At 43.5% G+C, this 20129-nt stretch overlaps 1 protein-coding gene across 2 annotated transcripts in view; it reads left to right on the plus strand.

Moving 5' to 3' along the window:
• Positions 1-20129, plus strand: part of PKIA (cAMP-dependent protein kinase inhibitor alpha) — a 92506-nt gene that overhangs the window by 60592 nt on the left and 11785 nt on the right. For both annotated transcript variants that reach the window (XM_077492914.1, XM_077492913.1), the window contains exon 2: positions 9576-9750. In XM_077492914.1, the coding sequence (XP_077349040.1) occupies positions 9603-9750 (148 nt within the window). In that variant the 5' untranslated portion in view covers positions 9576-9602. The remainder of the gene's footprint in view (positions 1-9575; positions 9751-20129) is intronic.

The raw sequence follows: 20129 nt of genomic DNA on the forward strand, positions 1-20129 counted from the left end.
ATTTTTCAAAGGGTAAAGTTGTGTTGAAAAAACGAGCGCCGAGCTCGTGTCACTGTCTGAGCGTCCGTTTCGTTATCAGGAATGCCTCGGATCCTACGCGTTACATCACCACGTGACTTCAACTGGTTATTTTTATCTAGCTAGATGATTTAAATGACTAGTTTTATGTTGCTTTTGAATTTTATTTGCTAATCTGCTCCATGTTTTTGTATATCAGTCACCATACGAATAATTCACGTATATGCTATATATTTTGCACAGTGATTCAATCACCTATAGTCGCACCTTGAATGTGGATATTTGGTAATATCACTCAATAATTGCTTCATGTATTCATCTTTTACACTACTGTTATGATTATGCTAGTTTGTTTTTTCTCCTCCTTTTAGTTATGAGGAAAGGTTGCGAGCACTGAGCTTATTCTCTCTGGTGAAGAGACACTTGAGAGGGGATATAATTTCAATACACAAATACCATACTAGTGACCCCACAATGGGGATAAAACTTTTTCGCAAAAGGGAGTTTAACAAGACTCGTGGCCACTCATTAAAATTAGAAGAAAAGAGGTTTAACCATAAACTACGTAGAGGTGTCTTTACTGTAAGAGCGGCAAGGATGTGGAATTCCCTTCCACAGGTGGTGATCTCAGCGGGGGACGTTTAGATAAGCACCTGATTGACCACAACATACAGGGATATACAATGCAATACTGACATATAATCACACACATAGGTTGGACTTGATGGACTTGTGTATTTTTTTTCAACCTCACCTACTATGTAACTATGTAACTATGAATTAGTTAGGTGGCAGTACACTGTGACAAATTCTGAATCATGTAGGGAAAAGCTGGACAGTTTTGGCAATTATATAGTGGGGGATTCTACCAATGTAATGGGGAAATTACAATGGCCAACAATGTGAGGGAGGATTTACACTGACCATCGATGTGAGGGGGAATTTGCACTGACCACTATGTAACAGGGGATTTTTTGCCACCCACCAATAAAAAACGAGGGATTTCTACACTGACACCAATGTAATAAGAGCATTTACACCAACCACCAGTGTAAGGGGGAATATACAACGACCTCCATGTAAGGGGGAATATACACTGACAACCATTGTCGAGGAGATTTGTACGGACCACAAATGTAAGGTGACACTTCTTCACAGACCACCATTGTTAGTAGGGGTTTACACTGACAACCAATATAATGGGAGATTTTACATCAATAGCCCATGAAAGGGGGATTTCTGCACTGGCTACCAATATAAGGGGGATTTACACTCACCACCAATTTAAAGGGGAGGATTTGAAACTGACCACAAATGCATGTTTGGATTGTTTATTGATTACCAATATAAAGAGGAGTTTCTACACTGGCCAGCAATGTAATGGGGATTTACACTGATCACTAATGTAATAGGAGCATTCACAGTAACCACCAATGTAATGAGAAGATTTACACTGACCACCAATGTAACGGAGACATTTAGCCTGCGTTCACCTTTGTGTGTGTCAGGAATACATGCAAAATTGCTTACGTGACACTACAGAAACATGCTACCCTTTAGCAGATACACAAATGTGACATTAATTGTTAATGACATCCTCATGCATCGGCTGAGATGTGCGTATTCACATGCACCAAAATCCAGGGTGCTGTGGCACCATGTTCTTCTGAAGAACAGTTCCACCTTTGATTTGCTTAACTTTGTAGAACAGGCTGATGTTGAGCTTAATGACTATAGTTGTGGGCAGGCCTTTCAAGTATGCTTCTTTACCTCCCCAATGGACAGCATTCAGCAGAAGTGATGGTAGATACGACCTCAGGGGGACATGATATACATATCAATGCAGGTTATTTACATGTAAACACAAGGTCTGCAGGTGAGTCATCTGTACATGGCAATAGTTACATAGTTAGTAAGGTTGAATAAAGACACCAGTCCATCCAGTTCAACCTGAGTGTGTGTCTACAATTGTCCCTATCCCTGTACATTGCACACTCACATCATACCCTACCCTCAAGGAGCCCACAATCCAAGGTCCCCATTCATATACTAGGGCCAATTTTTTTTGTACAGAAGCCAATTAACCTACCTGCATGTCTTTGGAGTGTGGGAGGAAACTGGAGTACCCAGAGGAAACCCACGCAGGCACAGGAAGAAACTCCAGGCAGGTAGTGTCGTGGTTGGGATTTGAAGCAGCAACAGAACTTTACACTGAGATGTCGGAACACAGCACGGGGCTAAAATTTCAAGGGATATGGGGATTTAAACTGGGAAAATTGGCAAGTTTGAGGCAGCTGCTTTGGGCCCCACAACCATGATGGTGGGCTGAATGAATAGACAAACAGATTTGTCCAACCACACAAGCTAGGTGGATGGAGTAATCCCCCTCACCAGGACATTGTATTCTGACAGCAGCTGTCAACAGCGACAGTCAGAATACACTGATAAGTGGCTGCAGTCAATTGACTGATCGACAAACGTTTTCCAACATTCCTTTTCTACAGAAGTTGATATTACAGTTGACTTCTGTCAAACAGGAAGGACTACACGTGATTTGGAATTTGCCTGATCCCTGCTGATTTCAAATCATCTGTGGCCAGCTTTATAATGGCTAACAGATAGAATGTGGACCAAGGAACGGAGACTTTATCCCACCCAAAGCTCTAAAAAGCCTCCAGGCACTACAACCCACACCAGAGCTTCTTGATATCTGAGAACCTAAAAAGTTTGCTTTGTTAATAGCAGACACAAATCCTCACCATGTATCCTATAGTCTTCATTACAGAAAATGGATGCACTTTTCAAGCTTGCCTGAAATCAATTTCCATTAATTTATTGTATGTGGTCCATTTGCAGAGCAGAAACAGCCGTTGTTATAGAAAATGTGTCTGAAAAGCACAGATCTTATTACAACATTTAATCTGTTGAAGGTTATCACTTTGAACATGTCATTACTCAGCAATCTGTTTAATCCGTTATTTTTAGAATGGTACACACAGTTGTTGTCAACTTGGTTTCTATTACTGGTCTTCGTTTAAACCATACACAATCTATTTATGAAAAGTGGCACACATAAACATACATACATATAAAAATATATATATATAAAAAAAAAAAAAAAGTACAACGATTATATAGAAATGAGCAGGAACAGTTGGTGCAGTTTCATTTTTTTTTCTAGTTGGAAAACATAAAACTTACAACCTTGTGGAGTTTCTACTGATTTGTCATTAACTTGTGATATTTCTAGATCGAGAAAGGATATGGTATCCTTTTTTCAATTTGCCATGATATTTTGATGTTCATATCGTTATTGTTAAGCACATTAAAAAAACAATTGATCCTGGTCTCCTTTCCATATGACAAACACGTCATCAATATATCGTCTATAAAGAATAGGTTCCCATTCACCCCAAAAAAAAGTGTCAAAAAGTAAAAAACACAAAAGACAGTTTTTGACAATTCCTTTATTTAAAAAAAAAGTGTCCCGCGATGTAAATCCATCGTCAATCATGCTGCTTGACTGACCCGAATAATAGAAAAACCCCAAAGCACTCTCTCCATGTTGTTGTCACTCACCCCCCCCCCCCTTTCCTGACCTGCCAGGCTGCTTGCTCGGCTAAGGGTCTGGTATGGATTTTGGGAGGGACCCCACGCTGTTTTTTTTGCTTTTTTTAATTTTGGCGAGGAGTTCCCCTTAAAATCTATACCCGACCCAAAGGGCCTTGTATGGACAGGGGAAGGGGGAACCCATCCCGTTTCTTTTCTTAATTCTGTCATAGGGTTCCCCTTAACCACTTCAATACACTGTATTATATAATGCACCGACTGCACTGTGTGTGTGTGTGTGTGTGTGTGTGTGTGTGTGTGTGTGTGTGTGTGTGTGTGTGTGTGTGTATGTGTATATATATATATATATATATATATGTATGTATGTATATATATATATTTATATACACACACACACACACACACAGTGGGGATGGAAAGTATTCAGACCCCCTTACATTATACTGCAGCCATTTGCGAAAATCATTTAAGTTAATTTTTTTCCTCATTAATGTACACACAGCACCCCATATTGATAGAACAACACAGAATTGTTGATATTTTTGCAGATTTATTAAAAAGAAAACGTAAACATCACATGGTCCTAAGTATTCAGACCCTTTGCTGTGACACTCATATATTTGACTCAGGTGCTGTCCATTTCTTCTGATCATCCGTGAGATGGTTCTACACCTTTATTTGACTTCACTGTAGTGTGGGGAGTGGACTTAGCCACCCGAGCACCCTGCCTTTGGCCAATCATGGCTCTCACAGCTCTCATGGCTCTCACAGCAGAGTGCCCTGTGATTGGCTAAAGCATGCAGGTCAGGTGCATGCTTTGACCAATCATCAGACATCAATGCACTGCAAAGCATCTCGCATTGCATTATGGGGCGTTCCGCGGCTCTCAAATTTACTAATTTATTCACTGAACGAGCGAACACCCGATGCATTCAACTCAAACATCGGGACCATCCCCAGTATGTAGTGTAACATAGGAATACTTGCATAATGGTCTTTGGAGTCTGATCTGGGTGAAAGTACAGCAGCAGTAGCAGCCCCTGTGTGTATAAAACTATGTGTCTCTCTTCACTTCTTCCTTCTGGGTTTTCAAAGCCCGCTCCATGAGACAGGCAGTGTTAATACATAACTATACACACCACTGTGATGTCAGAACTAATAGTAGAGGGCAGCAGATCCTTATAAACATATTATATTTTAGTTTTAAAGGATCATGCACCAAAAACCCTATTATTGTTAATGGACAGATGAGCTGAATTACCTACTGGCTTCCTAAAGTTAGCCTGTGAGCTGAACCAAAAAATATATAACAGATTCCTCCGTCCATACTATACAGCACAGATAGATGCAACTCCCAATGCTCCTATTGTACTCTAACAGCCACCTGTCCATATACCTGGACAGCGGCTGCAACTGCTGTTCGATCAAAAATTTCTGGGCGGCTTCTTTAAATTTTCAGTCAAAGAATGTCATGTGGGAGGATAGCGACAGGGCCACCATGGAGCTAATTTCGGCCAGTTCATCACATAGTCTATAGCCGTATTTCATCTTTTCAAAATTTCAGAGGCATGATGTAGCCTATTGCATGAGTGTGTGCACCCCAAAGCTCAAACACACACTAACGATCACTCACAATGTGCATTCAGAAAGGGAAGGGGCCAGTAAATTACATATTTACTGGCCCCTTCCCCCACTCATCCTAAAACATCCCGTAGCAACAGCTGGTGGGAGAGGAGAGGTGAGAAGCAGGCAGTGCTGCACAGTAGGGGGAATCTGTGCTGCACAGGGTCATTAGGGTGGGCCTGGGCACACCTGGAACACCCTGTGCACACGCCTCTGGACATGATAGTTTCTGGTCTGTCCTCCCCAATCCTTACTGCAGAGTCTCCTTGGGGTAGCAGTTGAAGTGCTAGTCTTCATGTTACCTTCTTTATCATGGAGAATAAATAAAGCACCCAGGAGCTCGAGGCTCCTTTTAAAAGATATGGCCAATGGGCAAACCTGAGAGCACAGAGTCCCTGGTAAACAAGGCCAGGAGGTCATTCAAAAAGCTAGCATTTGTTCGGAACTTTAAGGGAATGTATAGTAGTTTTGTATACATTTTCTTAAGTGGCCAGGACTGGAAAAATAAAAATGTAAAAAATAAATATAGATACATATTTAAAATTGTATGTAAACATTATTGAATCTTCTATCCAAAGTTTTCACTTTCTCTTTTCCACCTGCTATATAAAGTCTGTTGATCAGTTGCTCAAGCTGACATTTATTAGCCCTTTATTAGACCTTATGCACAGGGGCGTACTAAGTGGGGGGGCGGGCCGCCCCGGGTGTCAGGCCAGCGCCCCCCCCCCCCCCGCAACTGAAGTGTCAGACAGCGCCGTGCCTCGGGTTCGCAGCCCACACAGAGAGAGCCTGAGGCACTGGCAGTAGGCGGCATTGCAGGGGGGGGGGGTGCGAGCAGCACCCGAGTGGAGTGACATCAGCCGGCTCAGTGACCCGGCACAATAATCCCCTTGTCTCTGTGGTCGCGTCGTGCAGCCGTTCTGAGTGAAGCCGCCTCCCCATCCTCCATGCACAGCACTGTGTAGACAAGGAGGGGGAGGCGGCTTCACTCTGCTCGGCTGCGAGTGACAGCCGCTGCCCGAGACTGATCACAACGGCGCGACGTGAGTCACGTGACCACAGAGAGAAGGGGATTATTGCGCCGGGTCCCGGATCACTGAGCCGACAGGTGACACTCCACTCGGGTGCTGCCCACACCTCCCCCCTGCAATGCCGCTGCCTTGGGCTCGAGGTACACTATGGGTCCTTAGGGGAGGCTGTGCACTGTAGGGTGGTTCTTTACTGTGGTGGGTCCTGCACTGTAGGGGGGTCCTGCACTGTAGGGGGGTTCTGAACTGTAGGGGGGTCTGCACTGTAGGGGGTCTGCACTGTAGAAGGGGTCCTGCACTGTAGAAGGGGTCCTGCACTGTAGGGGGTCCTGCACTGTAGGGGGGTTCTGCACTGTAGGGGGTCTGCACTGTAGGGGGGTCCTGCACTGTAGAAGGGGTCCTGCACTGTAGAAGGGGTCCTTCACTGTAGGGCGGGGGGGGTCTGTACTGTAGGGGAAGATTCGGCACTGTAGGGGGGTCTGTACTGTAGGTGAGGATTCTGTACTGTAGGGGAGTCTGTACTGTAGGGGGGTCTGCGCTGTAGGGGGAGGGGTCTGTACTGTAGGAGGGTCTGCACTGTAGGGGAGGATTCTGTACTGTAGGGGAGTCTACACTGTAGATGGGGGTATGTATAGTAGGGAGGGGGGTCTGCACTGTAGGGGATCTGTGTAACAAGCAGAGGGTCCAGAGCTGTGAGGGGCTGTGTAATGTAAAGGGGTGCAGAGGTGCAGGGTGCTGTGTAATGTAAAGGGGTCCAGAGGTACAAGGGCTGTGTAATGTAAAGGGGTCCAGAGGTTCAGGGTGCTGTGTAATGTAAAGGGATCCATAGGTACAAGGGCTGTGTAATGTAAAGGGGTCAGGAGGTTCAGGGTGCTATGTTATGTAAAGGGGTCCAGAGGTACAAGAGCTGTGTAATGTAAAGGGGTCCAGAGGTGCAGGCTGCTGTGTAATGTAAAGAGGTCCTTAGGTGCAAGGTCCTGTCTAATGTAAAGGGGTCCAGAGGTGCAGGGTGCTGTGTAATGTAAAGAGGTCCTTAGGCGCAAGGTCCTGTGTAATGTAAAGGGGTCCAGAGGTGCAGGGCGCTGTGTAATGTAAAGGGGTCAGGAGGTTCCGGGTGCTATCTTATGCAAAGGGGTCCAGAGGTACAAGAGCTGTGTAATGTAAAGGGGTCCAGAGGTGCAGGCTGCTGTGTAATGTAAAGAGGTCCTTAGGTGCAAGGTCCTGTGTAATGTAAAGGGGTCCAGAGGTACAGGGTGCTGTGTAATGTAAAGGGGTCCAGAGGTACAGGGTGCTGTGTAATGTAAAGGGGTCCAGAGGTGCAGGGCGCTGTGTAATGTAAAGGGGTCAGGAGGTTCAGGGTGCTATGTTATGTAAAGGGGTCCAGAGGTACAAGAGCAGTGTAAAGTAAAGGGGTCCAGAGGTGCAGGCTGCTGTGTAATGTAAAGGGGTCCAGAGGTGCAGGCTGCTGTGTAATGTAAAGGGGTCCAGAGGTGCAGGCTGCTGTGTAATGTAAAGGGGTCCAGAGGTGTAGGCTGCTGTGTAATGTAAAGGGGTCCAGAGGTGTAGGCTGCTGTGTAATGTAAAGGGGTCCAGAGGTGTAGGCTGCTGTGTAATGTAAAGAGGTCCTTAGGTGCAAGGTTCTGTGTAATGTAAAGGGGTCCAGAGGTGCAGTTGTGGAGAGGGGGGGTACACAGTAGTGACAAAAAGATATTGAAGGATGCAGAGGTATGCAGGGGACACGGTGGGTGTTTTTACATTTTATGGTGGGGGGGGTGCCAGATATAGGATCTGCCCTGGGTGCCAAATGCTCTAGGTATGCCCCTGCTTATGCACATGGATGGTGATAGGCATAAAAAATTGCTGGGCATAGAAATCTGAGCGTTTTGCTGTGTGGGGGGAGCCTCAAGTTCCACACACAGCACTTACGGCTCTGAGCAGATAAAAAAACACCCAGATTTCTACACCCAATATTTTTTATGCCTTTTACTGCCCATGTGTAAGCAGCCTAAAGCCTAGTACACACGATGAGAAAATTGTAGGAAAAATACAGATTTCTAAGGCGATCGTAGCGATAATCTGATTGTTCATCTTTCAAGAGCCGATCATGACAGTTCATCCAAAATTATCCCAAGGGACAAATACGAACATTTTTCTCGTACAATACCAGATCGTATGATTTTCATTTAATCAATACAGTTTTCATCGGAAAATATTATACAAATGCAATACAATATATTACATCACTTCCGAAGTTGTATTCTGTTGCATGAGAATTTTTCGTAAATATAGTAAGCTCTTCATTTTTGATACATAGATTAGCTTCCAAAAATTAAAAAAGGACGATATTCTTATCGTGTGTACAACCCTTCAGATGGCTGTCTAAAGTTTCAGATGAAGCAGTGCCTTAAAGTGAATATAAACCCTCACATATACCCAGTGAAGTGAACAGCCTCAGAGGATACACAGGGATGAAACGAATCTCCCTACATATGTTTTACATGTATATACGCTGTCTTCAGCTTTATATATTATTTATAAAGTGCAGATCATGTTAGAAATTTTTCTTCTTGTTTCAGCACTGGGAGGGGAATCTGGACATACACTGCGTGAAAACTGATTGGTGGAAAGGGACATCCCCCCCCCTTCCACATAGGGAGAGAAAAGAAGAAACTTGCAGAGCTGTACTGTGAATAGGCCAGTTCTCTGCTTAACTGTCTCTAAGTTCCCTCCCTGACACAAATATCCAGCTGCTTTTATCTCCTGTGTCGGAGAACTTGTCAGAAGTTATCATGCTCATAACGGAGGAACGGAGCAGCAGAAAGACACAAGACTTAGGGCTTTAGAGAGGGATAAGTAAACACTATAGATATATGTGCCCAGGTCAGATTTCATGAATGGGGTTAACATCCACTTTAAGGTAGGTAAGATGGTGTTGAGATTTAGTAACCCATATTGCTGCAGTCATCCTTTGTCACGTATGTGTGTTTTTCTTTTAACAAACTCTAAAGAGTTAAAACCACTATCAGGTTGTTTTTTTATATTTTTTTTCTTTGACCCACTGTTCTCATATCAATGTGATGGGCAGACTTATTGACCAATAGTGAGGCAGAGGAGGATAAGTCAAAATCCATACTTCCTTGCAAAACTTGGAATTTTCATTATAAAAATTTGAGGCTGTTGTAGATCTCATTGCACTTACAGTAAGTGTGTATTCAGAATCGTGATAGTCACTGTAGGTACATTTCCACCATCAGTTTGGGGTTGACTGACCCTTTGGTATTGAATGTTTGTTTTTGTTTTTTCTAAATTGTAAAATATTTCTTTGTTTCTCTATAGGCACTGCTATGTGGATACTTGGTAGCAATGACTGATGTGGAATCTACATATGCAGATTTCATAGCTTCAGGGAGAACGGGAAGAAGGAATGCTCTGCATGATATACTCACCACAGCAGGAGGGAATACAAGTGAATTAGCCATAAAGTTATCCGAGCTTGACATAAACAAATCAGGTAAGCGTCTGTCGCTTTGAAAAGTATGGTGTCCTTACAGGGCCGTCTTTAATATTGATTGGACTCTTGGCAAACATTTTCTTAGCCCCCCCCCCCCCCCCGATTCTGACATATACATTAATTAGCAGCTAGACTCAAAACTCACTCACCGACTGGTTGCTAGAAGCTAAAACACATTATTTCTGGTTCCTGATTGGTTGCTAGAGGTTACTGGAAATCCTTACCACTCACTGGCTAGAGGTTACTGCGCATCATTACCGCTCACTGATTGACTGCTATAGGTTACTGCTAACTGATTGGTTGCTAGAGGTTAATGCACATCACTATTGCTCACTGACTGGTTGCTAGAGATTATAGCAGATTATTACTATTCACTGATTGGTTGCTAGAGGTTACTGCACATCATTAGCTCTGCACGGTTGAGGGGTAAACTTTGTATAGAGTTCAGGGTTGATGGGTGTGCTACGTATACTACCTGTACTGCAGTGGTCAGACTTCTACAGACATGCTCCCCTGCACAACTCTTCACTGGGAAGACCAATGTATGCTGTTTCTCTGTATCCTACTGGCACCCCCCCCCCCCGCAGCCTATATATATATATATATATATATATATATATATATATATATATATATATATATATAAAATATAGAGAGAGAGGGAGCGGTATTACCAAAAGTATTGGGACACCTGCCTATACACGCACATGAACTTCTTTAACCACCTTCAGACCGGACCATTTTGCTGGTAAATGACCAGAGGTCTTTTTACAACTTGGCACTGCGCTGCTTTAACTGGTAATTGCGCGGTCATGCAATGTTGTACCCAAACAAAATTTGCGTCCTTTTCTTCCCACAAATAGAGCTTTCTTTTTATGGTATTTTATTGCCTCTGCGATTTTTATTTTTTGCGATATAAACGTAAAAAGACCGCAAATTTTGAAAAAAAATGATATTTTCTACTTTTTGTTATTAGAAAAATCCAATAAACTCAATTTTAGTCATACATTTAGGCCAAAATGTATTCAGCCACATGTCTTTGGTAAAAAAAAAGTCAATAATTGTATATTTATTGGTTTGCGCAAAAGTTGTCACATCTACAAACTAAGGTACGTTTTCTGGAATTTACGCAGCTTTTAGTTTACGACTGCCTATCTCATTTCTTGAGGTGCTAAAATGGCAGGGCAGTACAAAACCCCCCCAAATTACCCCATTTTGGAAAGTAGACACCCTGAGGAAATTGATAAGTGGCATGTTGAGCCCATTGAATATTTTGCCTCAAGCGATTGAATAATGACAAAAAAAAGTTTTTTCTTTTTTTTTTACACAAAGTTGTCACTAAATGATATATTGCTCACACATGCTATGGGCATATGTGAAACGACACCCCAAAATAAATTCTGCTGCTTCTCCTGAGTATGGGGATACCACATATGTGGGACTTTTTGGGAGCCTAGCCGCGTACGGGGCCCCGAAAACCAAGCACCGCCTTCAGGCTTTCTAAGGGCGTAAATTTTTGATTTCACGCCTCACTACCTATTACAGTTTTGAAGGCCATAAAATGCCAAGATGGCACAAAACCCCCACAAATGACCCCATTTTAGAAAGTAGACACCCCAAGCTATTTGCTGAGAGGCATTTTGAGTCCATGGAATATTTTATATTTTGCCACAAGTTGCGGGAAAATTACAAACTTTAATTTTTTTTTTTTTTCTTTCACAAAGTTGTTACTAAATGATATATTGCTCACACATGCTATGGGCATATGTGAAATGACACCCCAAAATAAATTCTGCTGCTTCTCCTGAGTACGGGGATACCACATATGTGGGACTTTTTGGGAGCCTAGCCGCGTACGGGGCCCCGAAAACCAAGCACCGCCTTCAGGCTTTCTAAGGGCGTTACAGTTTTGAAGGCCATAAAATGCCAAGATGGCACAAACCCCCCCCAAATGACCCCATTTTGGAAAGTAGACACCCCTAAATTTAGGGGTACACTAGTGAGACTAGGTAATAAATGGCGGGTGCCCTGAAACTATAAAAAAAATAACTAACCAATCAGCGTCACCTGTAACAGTTATATGGTGATCACTGGTGAAAGGGTTAACTAGGGGGCAATCAGGGGGCTTTATGCGGTAGTATATGGTGGTCCCTGGCGCTATAAAAAGCTGCGGCGAACCTAAATACCTACCTGCCTAACTAGCGTTACCTGTGACACTAATACAGCGATCAGAAAAACGATCGCTTATTAGGCTGGGTTCACACTGGAGCGATGCGGGAACGCCACGAATCCGCGGCGGGTTCCCGCATCGCATGCCTCCCGGCGGCAGTTCACACTGCCCTATGCGAACTGCTGGGAGTGTCAGTGAAATGTTAATGACACCCCCAGATCAGTTCGCATATCGCAGTGCGATCTGCAAACTCGGATCGCATGGTGTGAACACCCATGCGATCCGATTCTGCTGCGGACCAAAAAAAGGGTCCCGTGCGAGTTTGCGGCGGGTGCGGCGGGTGCGACACGAATTCAGCCATACTATCTGTATGGCTGAACTCGAATCGCACAGAGATCGGATGTGATTTGCACTGCAGTGCGGTGCGAATCACATCCGTTCTCATAAACCGCTGCAATGTGAACCCAGCCTTAGTGACACTGGCGACGGGGGGTGATCACGGGGTTAAACCTTTATTGGGGGGGTTAGGGGGGTACCTTAGAACTAAAGGGGGCTAACCCTAACTGCCCTAACAGTTATTACAGTCACAAATGACACCCGCCGGGTGATCAGGGGGTTAAACCTTTATTAGGTAATAAATGGCGGGTGCCCTGAAACTATAAAAAAATAACTAACCAACCAGCGTCACCTGTAACAGTTATATGGTGATCACTGGTGAAAGGGTTAACTAGGGGGCAATCAGGGGGCTTTATGCGGTAGTATATGGGGGTCCCTGGCGCTATAAAAAGCTGCGGCGAACCTAAATACCTACCTGCCTAACTAGCGTCACCTGTGACACTAATACGGCGATCAGAAAAATGATCGCTTATTAGGCTGGGTTCACACTGGAGCGATGCGGAAACGCCACGAATCCGCGGCGGGTTCCCGCATCGCATGCCTCCCGGCGGCAGTTCACACTGCCCTATGCGAACTGCTGGGAGTGTCAGTGAAATGTTACTGACACCCCCAGATCAGTTCGCATATCGCAGTGCGATCTGCAAACTCGGATCGCATGGTGTGAACACCCATGCGATCCGATTCTGCTGCGGGCCAAAAAAAGGGTCCCGTGCGAATTTGCGGCGGGTGCGGCGGGTGCGGCGAATGGCTGAACTCGAATCGCACAGAGATCGGATGTGATTTGCACTGCAGTGCGGTGCGAATCACATCCGTTCTCATAAACCGCTGCAATGTGAACCCAGCCTTAGTGACACTGGCGACGGAGGGTGATCACAGGGTTAAACCTTTATTGGGGGGGTTAGGGGGGTACCTTAGAACTAAAGGGGGCTAACCCTAACTGCCCTAACAGTTATTAGTCACAAATGACACCCGCCGGGTGATCAGGGGGTTAAACCTTTATTAGGTAATAAATGGCGGGTGCCCTGAAACTATAAAAAAATAACTAACCAACCAGCGTCACCTGTAACAGTTATATGGTGATCACTGGTGAAAGGGCAGTGCGATCTGCAAACCTCGGATCGCATGGTGTGAACACCCATGCGATCCGATTCTGCTGCGGGCCAAAAAAAGGGTCCCGTGCGAATTTGCGGCGGGTGCGGCGGGTGTGGCGGGTGCGGCGAATGGCTGAACTCGAATCGCACAGAGATCGGATGTGATTTGCACTGCAGTGCGGTGCGAATCACATTCGTTCTCATAAACCGCTGCAATGTGAACCCTGCCTTAGTGACACTGGCGACGGGGGGTGATCACGGGGTTAAACCTTTATTGGGGGGGTTAGGGGGGCACATTAGAACTAAAGGGGGCTAACCCTAACTGCCCTAACAGTTATTACAGTCACAAATGACACCAATGCAAAAAAAAAAATAGAGTGCATTAAGGTGAAAAAACATTTACCTTTACAACCCCTTTAAGATTCTGAAATTTATAAAAGCCACATGTAAATTTTAAGCTCTATGACCCTAATTGATCAAACTAAGTTCATAGAAATGGTTAATAGTAGTTTTTAAATGAGGCAAAATTACTTTGTTTGTGGTTTATTGCTGGGATGTCTAGTAGAGAAACAGCAGAGGATATTTGCTGGACCCTAAAGCCCCGTACACACGAGCGGACTTTTCAACATCCAAAGTCCGACGGACTGATTCCGTCAGACTATTCGATCGTGTGTGGGCTGCAACGGACTTTTGACTCGCCAAAGTCCGAAGGACTTTACAATATGGAACATGCTTCAAATTTTTCCGAAGGAACTCCGCCGGATCCGGTCCCTTCGAAAAATTCGCTCGTGTGTATGCTATTCCGACGGACTAAAACCGACGCTAGGGCAGCTATTGGCTACTGGCTATGGACTTCCTTATTCGAATCCAGTCGTACGTCATCACGTTCGAATCCGTCGGAGTTTAGTGTGATTGTGTGTGGCCAAGTCCGCTCAGCCGAAAAGTCCCTCAGCACTCCGTCGGAACTCCGGCAGAACTCCGACGGAACTCTTTCGGAAGTCTGTCGGACATAAGTCCTCTCGTGTGTACGGGGCTTAACAAGACCCAGATACAGATCAACAGCACTCCTGCTGAAAAGTCTGTTTTCCTGGGAAATCAGCCAGCATAATTCTAAAAGAAAAATTGTTTCCTTTTAATGGAAATGTGTGTGTGTGTGTGTGTGTGTCTGTGTGTATATATATATATATATATATATATATATATATATATATATTATAATATATAATATATAATATATATCAGACTTTCTACATATGTTCATACAAATTTGTCCTGTCCTAGATGGGGCTGGAGCATCAGTACTTCAGAGGAACAGGTGGAAACAAATCACCTCTGGTTGAAAAGCTTCAGCATACCAATACATTGGCGACAATTTCATGCTCCCAACTTTATGGGAACAGTTTGGGGATGACCCCTTCCTGTTCCAACATGACTGCACACCAGTGCACAAAGCAAGGTCCATAAAGACATGGATGAGCAAGTTTGGGTTGGAGGAACTTGCTTTCCATGCTGATGCCTTAAGGCCCGTACAAACGATATGAAAATTGGATGGAAAAATTTGTATGACGAGCTGTCTGACAATTTTTGGATCATTAGTATGGTGCTATCGACAGCTGATTTTGCTTTTTCGTCAGACAAAAGCTGGATGTGCAGACTATAAAATTTTTGTCAGATGTGAACTCAACGTCCGATTTTCATTTCATTTGTATGGTTTTTGTATGAAAATAAATTCTAAAGGCAAAACGACGCATTCTCAGAAACGAAAGAATACATACAAAACTATTCAGCACATTAAGTCACTTCTGAAGTTGTATTCTGTCGAATGAAAATTTTCGTATTGTGAGTAACATCTTCACTTTCGACATGGGACTAGCATGGCCCAAAAAACTGACGTTCGGTCGTCCAAAAATCAAAGCATGTGTACGAGACTTTACCCATGTGAAGGCTCACTCTCTAATTCCATAATTTGTCTGTAATATAATTATAAGATAATTTCAACATGCAGAGATATCAACCTGGATAACCAGTTTGTATGGTGAGAATTATACCCAGCATACAGAACAGGAAAATGCTATGATGCAGCATCCATACATAGGAAGTGCTACTGTGCACTTGATCCATCAATGGCCAGTTTTGCAGTCTACAGACCTTTGTCATATGGCTGAATTCAAAGCACTTCCTTCAGGAAATACAAATTAATTGAGTGGTGTTAGATATTTGTTAGCCAAACATCCATGTAAGTATCATGTTCAGATTGGGTGTGTCAGAGGATGGTGAAGAGGAAGTTATAAGAGAGGTAATGCAGCTGTCACAATTTGATGAAGTGCGAAAGAGGTCATAGAGACAGTGCTACAGATTGCATATCTTTTCACGTGCATACTACGGGGGCACATGCAATCCTTCTTTTTGTAGAGCCTACGAGGGATGTTCCTGGGTTCACTGTGTGGGATGATCACTGAACTGATAAAAAAGTTCAGAAATTGCAAACGGTAATGTTAACCCAGCAGCTGTCAATGGGAGCCAAATTGTGAAATATGTAATATGTAAATAACAGACATAGGGAGCTGGACACCGCCAGGGAGGGCATGTACCAGTGCCTCATTTTTCAGGAAACATTTTTTATAATGCTTAAACTATAATCCCATGCTTTCTAATTGTCCCTGTTCACATTTTTAACCTCAGTCACCCTTTGGTCTGTACCCTATGCTCAAAAAAGTATGTGAGCTTTTTTAAGTGTATTTAGGCATTTTTGGTCCAAGAGACTTCAATAAGAGCACCTATATATTTACGATATGTGTATTTTTATGCTTGAATAACTCCTGTTTTCCTATAGATCTGCTCTCCTCCCCTTTGCCCAACCCAGGAAAAAAATCCTTGATACATGGGAAAAAACACTTGAAAAAAGCCTGATAAAAACATGAAAAAAAGAGGTACAAAATCACCAGGTATAGGGTCTGCTTAGGTGTAAAAAAATTCACAGTTCCTTTAACTATCTCAAGACCGGACTGTTTCACCCCCTTCCTGCCCATTTTTCAGTTTTGGGCACTGTTACTCTTTAGCCCCACGGTCGGTCTTTCTGATGGGAAATGTTGGATGTGAGCTTGTTGGCGGAAAGTCCGACCATGTGTATGCTCCATCGAACATTTGTTGTTGGATTTTCTGCCAACAAATGTTTGCTAGCAGGTTCTCAAATTTTCCACCAACAAAACTTTGTTGTTAGACTTTCCGATCATGTGTATACAAGTCCATCGCACAAAAGTTCACGCAATGCTCGGAATCAAGTACAAGCCGGAAGCACTCGGTCTTGTAAAACTAGCGTTCCTAATGGAGATATCACATGACTATTGAACTTCCTTTTTATGTCTTGTACATCACCACATTCCTAAGTTCGTAATTGTTGGCCAACATTTGTGTGACCGTGTGTATGCAAGACAAGTTGAAGCCAACAAACTTAGAACAAAAAAAAGTTTTGTTGTCGGAAAGTCCGATCGTGTGTACAGGGCATTTGAATGACAATTACACAGGTATGCAAGACTGTATAAAAATACATTTTTATAAATTTTTTATAATTTTTCAAGAAAGATAGAGCTTTCTTTGGTTTCGGTTGCTAAAAATAAAAAGTCCAAAAATGTTGACGTTTTGAAAAAACGTTTTGAAACTTTTTCTGCATTTGCGTTGGCAAATAAGTAATCTCTCTTCATAAATTTATGCCGAAATGTCTTCTGCTATGGGACAGGAGCCAGCACTACAGAGGAGGCATCAGTTTATGTGGCCCTTACTCCCTACTACAGCTTCAACTTTACAAGTAGTCCCTCTGCATTACACTCTGTTTGATGCTCTGCAATGGCGGATCAACAAGCCCAAACAGGTAATCCATCAGTCACCTGTCCACTATCTACTGGTAGATCGTGATCTACTGGTTGCCGACCTCCGAGCTATGGTATATATATATTTGAAAATTGATCAGTCCTGATATACCGACTGCCTTGCTAATTTCTTAAGGCCCTAAAATGCCAGGGCAGTACAAATACTCCCAAAATGACCCCCTTTTGGAAAATAGACAGCCTAGATGCATAGAGTAGACCAAAAATTCAAGACGTACCTTTCAGGGAGCATAAATTACACATCCAATTTTCTTCACTGAAGTGCCAGGACAGGAGAACCACCCACAAAATTACAATATTTTGGAAAGTAAACAAGGTATTTTCCAAAAAGCATAGTGAATCTCTTGAAAATTTCATTTTGTTACAAGTTTTTGAAAAATGCAGGAAAGAAAATGAAAACATATTTATTTTTTACACAAAGTTAGTCAATTAATAAGATTGTTCTAATTCACATCATAGGCATACTTAGAATTACACACCAAAACATATTCTGCTACTCCTCCCGAGTATGGCTGTAACATACCTGGTCAGAGGCCAAATTTCAGAGAGGGCTTCCCATGCAGCTGAGTGCAGGGCACACCTGAAGGTGGTAACAGGGAGTACTATGCCCAAAGAAGCAGGGATTGCCAGCTGCGATAGGCTGAGTGATGATATGTCTGCTGGATGGTGGCTGGACAAGCAGGAAGCACTGCTGGGTAAAGTCCCTCATATATACCAGATGAGACTTGGTCAAAGAAAGAGCCAGGAGCAAGGTCAGGAGCCAGGCCAGTAGTCATACACAGAATATCAGCCAGGGGTAAGGCAGCAAGCAAGGTTGGGAGTAAGCCGGGGTCATACACTGGTAATCAGGCAGCAGAGGAGTCCAGAAGAGCAAGCTAGAGGTCATACAAGGGTACAGCAGACAGGAGCAGAGCCAATGGAACCAGCCAAGGGTCAAAGCCAGGAATGGAGACAAGACAGTTCAAACAAGAAATCCAATAATATCAAGAAGAGGAACACACGGGTGAGCTCAAGATCCTCCAGCAACTAGTGGCTGGTGCTGCTGGCTTTAAATAGGCCACTGGGCGCCAGAATCCATCACGTATTGTGTGCACCTTTGCGCATGCACACTGGCACGTGAATCTTTGCAGCCGTTCATGCACATTAGCATTGGCAAATTTCTATGTGACAATCTGCGATTCTGCTGGGCATTAGTTGATCTGCTAGTTCTTCTGCGGACTGTTCTCTGACATTGATGATACCATAAGTGTGAGAAGCATTTTTAGGCATTCCAGGGGCATAAATAACGCATCTAATTTCTTGACTATCACATTTTAGAGGCCCTAGAGAACCAGGATAGTGGATACACCCAGAAAATGTATTTCCTGACTACCTATCACTTTCTTTTGAGGCCCTGGAGAACCAGGATAGTGGACACACCCACAAAATGTCCACATTTTGTGAGAAGCATCTTTAGGCATTCCAGGGGCATACATTACGCAACTAATTTCCTGACTACCTATCACATTTTTGGAGGCCCTGGAGAACCAGGATAGTGGGCACACCCACAAAATGTCCACATTTTGGAAGGCAAACACCCAAGGTATTTTCTAAGAAGCATGGCAAATCTTTTGAAGACTTCCTTTTTTGCCACAACTTTTTGGAAAATGTGGAATGGAAAAGTATTTTTTTACACAAAGTTGTCAATAATAAGATTTTTCTAACACACAGCTTGGGCGTACTTGCTCTCTAAAACACATTGTGCTACTCCTTCCAAGTGTGGCAATATGACATGTGTGAGATAGAGAAGCCCAAAATCTAAGGAGAACCTTCAGGCTTTTTAGGGGATTAAATTCTGCATCTAATTTCCTGACTACCTATAACTTTTTTTGAGGCCCTGGAGGACCAGGTCAGTGGAAACAGATACAAAATAACCACATTTTTGAGAGTAAATACCACAAAGCACTTCCCTTTTTTGCCACAAGTTTTTGGAAAAAGCATAAATAAAATGTACAATCATTTTTTTTTACAAAGTTGACAATTTAATAAGATATTTCTCACACAGAGCATGGGAAATTACAGCCCAAAACACATTCTACTAGTATTGCAATTATGAACCGGACATTTTATTTTGTGACCCCAAAAAACCCATAGAGTTCCGCTCTAAGCATCAACATGTAAAAAATATGGTGACTACAGTGCTGTAGAGTACCGGTGTTCTGTCGATACGTGCCCACCGTCGAAAAGTGCCCATGCATGCGCAAAATGGAAGGGCACTCCAGCTGAGTTACCGATTAGCTGGAGTGACATCCCATAACGCATGCGCGCATCGTAGGAGCCTTTTTTCGACTGAAGATACCATTTCTCTGGCACAATTTAATGCTATGCAAACAGCGGAGGGACGCGGTATTTGTAATATTGTGCTTCGCTGTTGTGATGCGAGTTTACAGCGAGGCACAATCTGACAGCTACGTTGTCCCTCTGCTCCTTGCATAGCTTTCAATTGTGCCTGCGAAATTGAATCTCCCGAACAAACCCTCCTGTGATGTGCACATGTGCTATGCTGATGTCACTCCAGCTGATTGGCAAATCAGCTGGAGTGCCCTTCCGTTCTGTACATGCGCTGGCACTTTTCTACAGGAGGCACATATCAATACAACACCGGCATCCAGTTGGGGCTCACCTGGTCGGCTGAAAATGACTATAAGAAAGAAACATAGGTCCCTGCATTTTTATTAACAAATTTGGATAGCTGAATTTTTGACAGCTCTATTTTTTTGGCTTTCAATGTGTGAACTTTTCTATGGTTGAAGCTCGATGTCGTGTTGTCCTGAACCAAATTTACCTAACCTATAGACA

The sequence above is a fragment of the Lithobates pipiens genome, unplaced genomic scaffold (assembly GCF_037356315.1).
Source record: "Lithobates pipiens isolate NorthernLeopardFrog02 unplaced genomic scaffold, aLitPip1_a1.2 Scaffold_19, whole genome shotgun sequence".
In the NCBI taxonomy this organism is placed as follows: Eukaryota; Metazoa; Chordata; class Amphibia; order Anura; family Ranidae; genus Lithobates; species Lithobates pipiens.